The sequence below is a fragment of the Stenella coeruleoalba genome (genome assembly GCF_951394435.1).
Source record: "Stenella coeruleoalba genome assembly, chromosome: 2".
In the NCBI taxonomy this organism is placed as follows: domain Eukaryota; kingdom Metazoa; phylum Chordata; class Mammalia; order Artiodactyla; family Delphinidae; genus Stenella; species Stenella coeruleoalba.
In genome coordinates, this window is record NC_137147.1 from 166,337,571 (window position 1) to 166,348,019 (window position 10,449).

The window sequence follows — 10,449 nt, forward strand, 5'->3', positions numbered from 1 at the left end:
TGATTACTTTTTTAACATTTAAAGGTACCTATAATTGTTATACTTACTACTGTGTTGTCCTCCTCTGGAAGTTATTTGTTTTTGTACTTGCATGGGGAGTTTTGACACTGAATCTTGATGTTTAAGCACAGGATTTTTGTCTGGTGTGTCATCATGAGCTACATAAAGAGATGCATTTAGTTCCTCCATGGAAAAACATATCTAGTATGCAATCTCTAGATTTCAAATTTATAACATATATACAGCAAAATTTTCTCTCATTTTGATAAAGTTATAAGTAAATTACCATAATGTCAGACGTGACATAAAATTTGAGAGGATATTTTTAATGGGCATTTGTTAAAGAAGGTGTAACACTAACATTTCTAGGCAATATCTATTGATCTACCTATCTATATATATCTGTTGTATGTGTGTGTGTATATATATATATAAATATATATACACACACACATACATACACAAAATATTCCTGCCACGGGTGGTGATCTGAGCATGTATGCCAAGGTCAGAATTCAAAGTGGGGTGGGGCACTGCTGCATTTCTAGAGCCCTTAGGCTACTGGTGCACAGGTGACCATGATCTCCATAGCCTCTGACACCAGGTGCTGGGGGAAAGAGATAAAGCTCTCTGGCTTTTCATCTGAGGCCACCACCAAGGACACCCTTGGTCAAACACTACACTGTGAGTGTATCCTTTCAGGCAACCACAAAACTCCATTTTTATGGTCCCCGCTACTGAATGTGTAATGATGTAGATGTATCTTCTATGTGCACCCACACTCGAATTCAGTTCCCTCATGGGAACTGCTGTATTTAGGGGCATTTTAGAGGGGCACGTGGAAGACTGAGAACCTCCAGACTAAACAGTGCCTCCCACTTGTGTCTCCCTAAACTAATTCCTGGGAAGAAAAAGACATAAACTGCTCTCACTGCTGAGCTTAATAAACAGAAATTTCTCCATGAGACTATTTCCCATTTGAATAACTAACTTGATCTTTGCACACAGCCTCAAGTACATGTGACTCAACTGATTTTGGTAGGTCAATGCTATAGTACAGCGGTGAGACCCGGTGGTACCTACACTGTAACTGTCATACAGGCTGTTTTCCAAACTGAAGGACCTCAATATGCAAATCAAATGCCCTTTGCTGCATCCCTCTCCACATAAATGATCCCAGTTATTAGTTTAACCTTATATGAAAGGAGTTGCAATATCCTACTAATGTCCTTCACATGGCCACCAAATTGCTCAAATATCTATAATCAGGGCACAGCTCATGACGTCTAAGCAGCCTGCTCTCAAAGGGAGGACTAGTTTTCATTCAAGTGGGCCCAGACAAGGACACCCCCAACAAGGATTAGATCCCTGTGAACCCACCAGTAGCTCTTGGCTGGGCCATCAGTACACACAAGGTACAGTTAGTTACCTGGTAACTTAGTGAAATTCCTGGACATGTCCTCTAAGGGGCATGACATCTCATTCCAGAGGATAAGACTGCCACACTTGGGCTAATCAACTCCAATAAATAAAAAGCGGTCCAGCAATTAGTGACATTCTTTGACCACTTGCACTCTCATTTGCCCATGTGGAGCCCTTGATGACACCCATCTATGGGGTTACCAGAAAGGCTGCTTCCTTTCAGTGAGGACACAACCAAGAGGGTGCCCTAAGGACCCTCCAACAGGTCCCATGACCCCCATCTGATGCTTGATTTACAGATCTCAGAAACATCTGTTTGCCATTGGAGCCTATGGCAAAAGGCTGCTGTGACACGTAGAGGAATCCATTGCACTTCTGTACCCATAATTACCTGGAGTCAGCTGAAAGGCACACTACTTTGGAGAGACAATTATTCACCTGCTATTGGGCCTTGGGGCATTCATCTTCTGGTCATAAAATAATCTTAAGAACAGAAATTCCAACCAAAGGGTTCAATATTTCTGTTTTTCTCTAGTTATCTCATGGTATTCACACTTTAGTCAAAGTGTAAAATTTCTATAAAACATATGCTCAAAAAATACGTATCCGTGAACCAAAATAAAAACATCTTGTAATGAGCTTAATTTAAAATCACTTGAAGTCTTCTGTAGCTTTTGTACTTACTAATATGTCTTTCCCCTTTGTGAGGGCTTTGTTTCTTCACTTGAATCTCTGATTTTGACACAGAATCTTGATGCTCAAGCATACGATTTCCATCTGGTACTTCATCCTGAGCTACATAAAGAGAAGGATTTAGTCCATTAAATAAAAAAAGAGATCCCTAGATTTCAAATTTAAAGCAGAGAACAGTGGTATTTTCTCCCATTTATATGAAGTTATAAGTAAATCACCATAATGCGAGATCAGATGTGAAAACTATGAGTCTTAATGAGTGTGTGTGGAAAGTATTTTTTCATATCATTAATATTCCTAATTTTAAATATGTTTTATATTAGTCTCTCATTTTCTGAGTTTTCCTGATGTTTTCAGTTAATACACACTGATAGATCAAACAAGGAAAATAGATATGTTCAAGATTATTCATTGCAGCATACCTGTAATTGCAAAATACTCAAAACCACTTAAGCGTACAAGCTAACGAATTGGTAAGCTAAAGTAGTGTATGTAAACTATGAAAATATAAACTATGGGATATAATGTAGCGCACACAGCTGTACAAATAGGTATAAGAGGAAATGAAAAACATCCTGACAAACTGACTTGGGAGCATTTCTAGGATGTAAGGCTTAATGAAGGAAAAAAACCTGAAAGAGAGAATTTTAACAGGCTAACTTTTAAGAAAGAAAGAAGAAAAGGGGAAAAAAAAAAGACAAAGATAACTTATCTTCAAAAGATGAAACACAGAAAATATAAACCAAAAGACAACCTGGAGGGTTACAGAAGTCACTGCAGAAAGTGCTGGCTGAGTTGTACCCAGTGACTACTATTAACTCTTAGCCTGTCTCTGGTACTGATGGATAGCCCGTGATACAGTGAGGTTTTGAAACTCATGTCTAATGAAAAAGGCTCCAGATTTCTCAGTTTCACTTGACCAGCAACCTGACGAGACTACAGAGACTCCACCATGGAGGAGCTACTCTTGTTAACTTCGTGAAGGACAGTGGCACCTTGTTGGCGGTGTCCCAACAGAACCCCTGGTTCTGAGTTCCCTGACACGGAGCACTTTGTCCAAGGAGGACAAGGAAGGGGGTGGGGAAGAAAAGACACAAACACCTAAGACACTCCCTTTCCTCTTCTGGCTGACATTTGGTTTCTGAAAATTTCCGCCCACCCATGGTGAGTTCCCTGCTGCTGGAAACACTGTCTAGTTACCCAGCAGTGGAGGCTCAAGGAAGGGATGGATGGACTCTACCAAGCATCCTGTGGACAGGTACTGAGCCATGGGGGCCAACACACAGCCCCACGAGAACCAAAATGGTGATGACACTTATTACTAATACACATGCTATTCCTTCTGCTCCTCCCAGCAGTCTCAAGATGAAATGGAGAACTCTATTTTTACCCAGAATGCTTGGCTTATAAAATTACACAAAATTAGGGATTAGCCAAGTCCCTATGTCCCCTTTGGCACCTAAGAATATATGCCAACTCAGAGTTCATAGGGGCAGTGGGGGGAGACTGCATACCTTGGGCCATTTGGCTACTAGTTTACCAATGACTGTTACCTTCACAACCGTGACGCCAGGATGAGAGGAAAACAGTTAATGCTTTTTGACGTATACTTACACCTGGCCATGGTGGGGGGTGGCTTTGGACACTATATACCTCTATTTTATGGCCCCCACTACTGAATATATAACGAGTACAGGTGTATTTTCTATGTGAACTCCAACTCACATCAGCACCAAGCCGTGATGAGCACTACTGCACTCAGGGTCATTTTAGTGGGGCATATGGAAGACTGTAAACCTACCAGACTACCAGTGCCTAGAGATTCGTCTCCAAAAACAACAACTAAGCAAAGAAAAACAAATGCCTGCCCTCTTTGCTGAGTTTAGGTAAGCCAAACATCTCTGTGAGATTACCTCTCCATTCAATAATTGAGTGAACCTGTGCATATGGCCTAACATGCCTACAGACTGGATTACAGGCAGCTTAATGCTATGGTACAGATCAGGACACTGGCCTTACCGAATACTGTGACTGCCATAGAGGCTCTTGCCCAAGCTGAGGGAAACAGGTATAAAGTAATTCACATTGCAAATGCCCTTCTCAGCATCCCTGTCCACACAGATGATCAGGATCAGTTTGCCTCTTGTGTAATGGATTGCAACACACCTTTAATGTCCTTCCCACAAGGCCATGAGCAGGAAGAAGACCCACTCTCAACTAGCTGCCCACTATATTGGTGGCATCCTCCTGGTGGGCCCAGGCATGTGTACTACCCTACAGGGACTGATGCTATGTTGATCCATACTCAGCAACACAGCTGGGTCATTAACAGGGACATGGACAAGGACTGTGTGGGAAAGCACAATACGTATCATCTTGAGGAGATAACCACCAATATTTGTCCTCTTACTCACAACAAATACAAGAGTCCCAAAAATCTGTGGAGCTATTCCGCTACTGACACTCTTACATTCCCCTCAGTGGGATCCTGACTGCAACCAACTATTAAGTTTCCAAAAATGCACCTACATTTGAATGGATCTCAAGCGGATGGTCTGGAGGCCATCCAACAGGCCTCCCAGGTCACACTTCTCCTTGGCCCCTCTGATAATGAACTGAGATACAGCTCTCAGCAACTTCTCTGTTCATCATTTAGAGTCTTTGGAAGAAGGCAATTCCACAAGATAGTGGATTAATTTAGGCTTCTGTATGCCTAACTTCCTGTAGTAGGGTGAAAGGTACACACATTTTGAAAGACAATTATGTGCCTATTATTGGTTTAGTGGATACTGAGTGCATGAACCATGACTATGAAAAATATTACAATCAGAAATACTGACCAAAAGTTTCATAACTTTAGCTTTTATCCTCTAGTTATCTTAGGGTATTTATACTTTAGGTTAAAGTATAAAATTTCTCCAAAATATATATTAAAATACAGATTTATGAACCAAAGAAGATCTTTAGCTGTAATTAATTTTAAATAACTTAAAGTTATCTGTAGTTAGTATACTGACTGTGTCTTTTCTCTCTTTGTTTCTTTATTTGCATTTGGGTTTTTGACATTGGTTCTTGATGCTCACATATAAGATTTTCATCTGATGCTTTATCATAAGCTACATAAGAGATATACTTAGTCCACTGAATAGAAAAATACAACTATTATAAATCCCTATATATCAAATTTATAATAAGAATACAGCAACATTCTCACTTTTCTGAAGTTATAGTGAAGTCACCATAATGCTAGATCTGATAAGACTGTGAGAGGAGTTTAATAAATAGATGTGTTTTGACTCTTTCTCATTATCTCATAAACATTTCCAGGCATTATACATAGTTTATATTTGTCTCTATTTCTCTTAGGTTACTTATATTTTACAGATCACATAGACTTCATAGACCAATCAACAAAATGCAAGTGTACAATTTGCTAATTACAGCATTATTCGTAATTGCATATAAATGTTCATGCATGGGAAACTAGATAAACAAGCTAATACATATACTATAAACTTGGTAAATTATGGTAAATAACATGGTACAAACTGTTGTATGTAGAGATGTAAAAGGAATCAAATGAACCTCTATAAACTGACTTGGAGGGATTTCAAGAAGATAATATCAAGTGGAAAAAAAACCCAAAGGTGAAAAGTTGTGTGGTCCCTTCTAGGTAAGGAAGAAGGGAAAATAAGGAAATAAGAGACAGAGAGAGAGAGGGGGAGAGAATTAGTGAGATACTTACCTTTACAAAATGAAAAACAAGTGAGATAGAAAACAATGTAGTTGGTTACCCATACGGTAAAAGGGAGAGAACTGAAGAAGAAATGCTACTCCTCTAAGTATACCTTTTTGTATAGTTTTTACTTTTGGAAGCAGGGTCAGGTTCCACATGTTTCAAAAATAAAATTAAATAACAAAAGAGGAACTAAAACTGAAAGCAAACTTAAAGAAATGAACCTACTGAAAGAAAAAAAGTACTAATGCAAGTAACTCATCAATACAATATTTGACATATACCCTCATTCACGGGCAGAAGTGTGGAGAGACTGTAAACACATGACAAAATATTTTCAGGAGGATTGTTTTTCCATACCTATAGGTGAAGAAATTCCAAAATAATTTTATAGGCATAACAAGATGGACCAAATGAGTAAATGTGTTATATTAGTCAGAGAGAGTATTCACGAAGTGGAAGAAAGGACATGCACACATGAAACGGAAGTAGGCAGAACAAGCCCTGAGGGGATGAAGTAGAATTGAAGGTTTCCAAGATTTATCATGAATTCTAAATATGTCTATGCAGGTTTATATACACACGTGTAGGTATACAGGCTAATATATGTGTATAACTACATATGTATGTACAAGTACATATATAAAAGTGTGAATATACTTAAGAAACCTGACGCCAGGCTGGATCTCATGTGTGATCTTTCAGGCACAATCACAGACAATTATAAAGGCATTACCTGGCAGTTACCATGGGGAAAAGAAGTTTCTCAACCCACGGAGACTTGATGCATAGCCAGTGCACTGCAGGCACTGGAGGTGGTTGCAGTCAGGGACACAGCCCTTCCGCCCCCATCACTCTCTCAAGTACACTGCATTCTTAGCCCAGTCACCGTCAAATGGAGGCGGGGGGTGGGAATTGACTGGGACACTGTATTGTTCGGGCACTGCTACTGCCTAGACTACCTTATGGGGGGTGGGCGGGGCTTGAAGAAACTTTTCTCAGTTATGATTCAGTATTCAGGATGTTTCTACTCCCATCCCTCCCACCACTACCTTTTGAGGGCGTAGGACCCATAAAATAGCAAGAGCCTTTTGTCTGGTGCTCCTTCAGCTGTGAGATGATCCTCTCCTACATCTCATACCAGTTTGCACTGATACATCTAACCCTCACCCACTGCTGTTTCAAGTGGGAAAATAGAACATTGCTAGAGCTGGGGTCCTTTACTGCTTGAACTATTGAGGTAAGTGAACAAAGGTTTGTTACTTTTAGTTTGGTTTGTTATTTTAATTGACCAACTCAAAAACTGGCGTTTCTCTCTCAGACAGATTGGAGCAGCAAGCAGGGTAAGTGAAGCTCAATGCCTTTTGGGAAGGCACACTTTGGGATGTGCTCAGTAAATCAGTGGGACATTTCTGGAGTGATGGGGGAGAGGGTACCATTAGCCAGAGGGTATCATTAGCCAGAAGTCTGAGAGCCCTCTGGGGCAGCCAGGCCAATGTGCTTTGGACAGGGCTAGCAGACCACACAGGGTGCTCTAGGAGAGTGCTATTTTATTTTTATAGGCTTTTCAGTTCTGAGGGGGGAGCAAAGTTTCTTCTCTTTAGACCTCGATTCACTGGCTGAGACACCTCCTGGGTCAATCAAATTAGAGATTCACCAGAGGGACTCTGAGAAAGCTAGGGAAGCAATTTGTGGCTACTGCTTATGGTCCACCAGTGATGGGATCTAAAGTTGTGGGAGACCCTGCATGACCCAGTAGCAAAAGAAATCTTAGAAACCTGGTAGTTTGCCTCCATATTAAAGGGATTAATCTTGTTAAACTTGGTGAAGGAGAAGGTCACACACACTGTTGGGCCTGTCACTACAAAACACCTTCTTTAGAGAGTCTTGACAGCAGTCATATTGGCTGAGGAGGTGGAAGAAAAGTGGGGGATAAAAAAAGCAAGCATCTGAGACTCTCTCCTTCCTCATCTGGATACTATTTTGGCTCTGACAGGATGACCAATCTGTGATGAGTTCTATACCACTGAAAAACATGTTTGGATCACCACTGTAGAAGTGACCGTGTCCCTCTGTGCTGCGCTGGTGGTCCCAGGGTCTACACTGATAGAGTGAGGAGAGTGAGATTCTCAACCAGACTCAGATTTCTTGATTCATTCATGCCACCCTTGCTAGATAGGTATCAAGCTCAAGTAAGCCTCCTCATAAGGTCAGGTCATTTGGCACTAGACAATTTAGATATTAACTGCCAAACTGTTGGACATGGAATAGCACCTACTGCCAAGGTAGCAGTGACTGACCAACAGTAAAAGCAATGTGAAAATGGTAATCAATAACCTGCTCCTGGACAATCTAGACCTAGATCTCTATAAGAGATCTATGGGTGAATATCCAATAACGAGGTGTCAAAGAGGTAGGCTGATGGGCTCACTACCAAGGAACTCATGGCCTGGTAGTGGGCCAAGGGATGCCTGAAAGGAAGCTGAACTGGGGTCCACGCGGGGATGACCCCTATGACTAATACAAGTGCTATTGCTCAGGTCTTTCCATTGAATTTTGACATGAGACTGAGAGCCCACCAACCTTTTTCAAGAACACTCTGCTTTCAAAAATGAACAAGACTATGAGTTAGACCAAGTCCCTTTGTCCTCAGTAGGAACATGAGGACCTATGCTAAGGTCAGAGTTTAATGGGGAGGTAGGAAAGAACTGCATTTCTTGGGTTTTTTGGATACTGGGGCTATGTGACTGTGATCTCAACTCCTGACACCAGCATGATGGAGAAACACATTATGTTCACTGGGTAAGGGTGAGGGATCTGGGTAAGGGTCCTGGGTCATTGGGTCTGAGGCCATTACCAATGGGGATCCTTATCCAGATCCAACGATGGGTGTTTCCCTTTAGATCACTATAAATTTCCATTGTTATGGCCCCATTAATATACGTTATCATTACTATAAATGAATTGTCAATGTGAATCCCTGCTTTGTATTAACTCCTAACAGGAATTGCTGCAGTTAGGGCCATTTTAGTTGGCATGTGTTAGACTGTGAACCTATCCAATTACCAGTGCCTAGTGCTTTTTTCTCCCCAAATACCTACCTGGGGAAGAAAAATGACTGCTTCATGGAGTGAAAGTTTTCCATGAGACTATTTAACTATTCAATAACTCAGTCAACTTGTGCCCACAGCTTTAGATGCACAGAGACTCATTTGACATACACAGCTCAGTGTCATAGTGTAGCCTTACACCTATGGTATCTGACATTGTGACTGTGATACAGGCTATTGTCTGAAGTTGAGGGAACTTGGTATGCAGCAGTTGATATAACGAAAGCCATTTTCAGCCTCCCTCTATTGTGGATGATCATGATCAGTATACCTTGTTGCGGGTTGGTCTGCCATACACCACAACCATACTCCCACAAGGCTACCAAAATTCTCCAAATATGTCATCAACACAAAAGTGATGATATGGAAACATCCCACTCTCAGAGGGTGCAACAGACTTCTACTCTACTGATGACATAGTCTTAGGGCCCAACATGGGTACTATTAAACAAAGACTGGATGCCTCACAGACCCACATATAGCAACTCAGTGGGGTCATTATTATAGAAAAGGTAGTAATCTGGCACCCTAATAAAATTCCTGAGCATGATCTGTAAGGGTCATGATATCTCATTCCAGAGAAGTGTGCCAAGCGTTGGTCTTCTGTACTTCCACAAATGAAATGAAGACCTAGCAACTGGTGGGACAATTAAGCAACTTACACTGTCACATTCCCCATGTATGGTCCGTGATGGCACCTACCTATGGAGTAACTAGAAAGGCCTCTTCCTTTCAGTGGGGTCACGATCAAGAGGATGACGTGGAGATCCTCAGACAGGCCACCAGGCTGCCCTTCCCCACCCACCCCCCGCCATTTGCTCTTTGAGTTACAGAACTCAGCAACATTTCTGTTTACCAGTTGGAGGCTGTGGCAGAAGACCGCTGACACAGGGGTCTTGAGGCACCCCTTTGGGCTTTCAAACTCATATCTCTAGGAGTCAGCTGAAAGGTAAACACCCTTTAAGAGACATTTACTGACCTGTTATAGGGTCTTGGTAGATGCTGAGTGGCTGACCTACGACCAAGGGATCAGAAATACCAACCAAAGGGTACGAATAATTTTGCCTTTGTTCTCTAGTTATCTTAGGGTGTTCACACTCTAAGTCAAGGTATAAGATTTCTATAAAATACATGTTCATGAACTAAAGAAAAATAATCTTCTGATAAGTTTAATTTAAAATAAAGTTATCTATAATTATTATACTTACTATTGAGTCTTTCTCCTTTAGAAGGTCTTTGTTTCTTTACTTCCAGTTGAGTTTCTGACATTGAGTCTCCATGCTCAAGCACAGGATTTTCATCTGGTACTTTACGATGAGCTACACAAAGAGAGGCATTTAGTCCAATAAAAGGAAAAACAGATACACTGTTTGATCCTATACTTTCAAGTTACTGACAAGTGTACCTCAGCATTTTCTCACATTTTCGAAAGTTATATGTAAATTACTATAACGCTGGATTGATATGAAAATGGTGAGAAGAGTTTTA

The 10,449-nt window shown here is 41.0% G+C and overlaps 1 protein-coding gene across 26 annotated transcripts in view; it reads right to left on the reverse strand.

The window, feature by feature from the left end:
- The window catches only part of CCDC7 (coiled-coil domain containing 7), a 290,894-nt gene that overhangs the window by 117,189 nt on the left and 163,256 nt on the right, over positions 1 to 10,449 (reverse strand). For all 26 annotated transcript variants that reach the window (XM_079912715.1, XM_079912716.1, XM_079912713.1 and 23 more), the window contains 3 exons: positions 10,170 to 10,280; positions 2,107 to 2,217; positions 48 to 158 (listed from right to left, as the gene is read on the reverse strand). In XM_079912715.1, the coding sequence (XP_079768841.1) occupies positions 48 to 158; positions 2,107 to 2,217; positions 10,170 to 10,280 (333 nt within the window). The remainder of the gene's footprint in view (positions 1 to 47; positions 159 to 2,106; positions 2,218 to 10,169; positions 10,281 to 10,449) is intronic.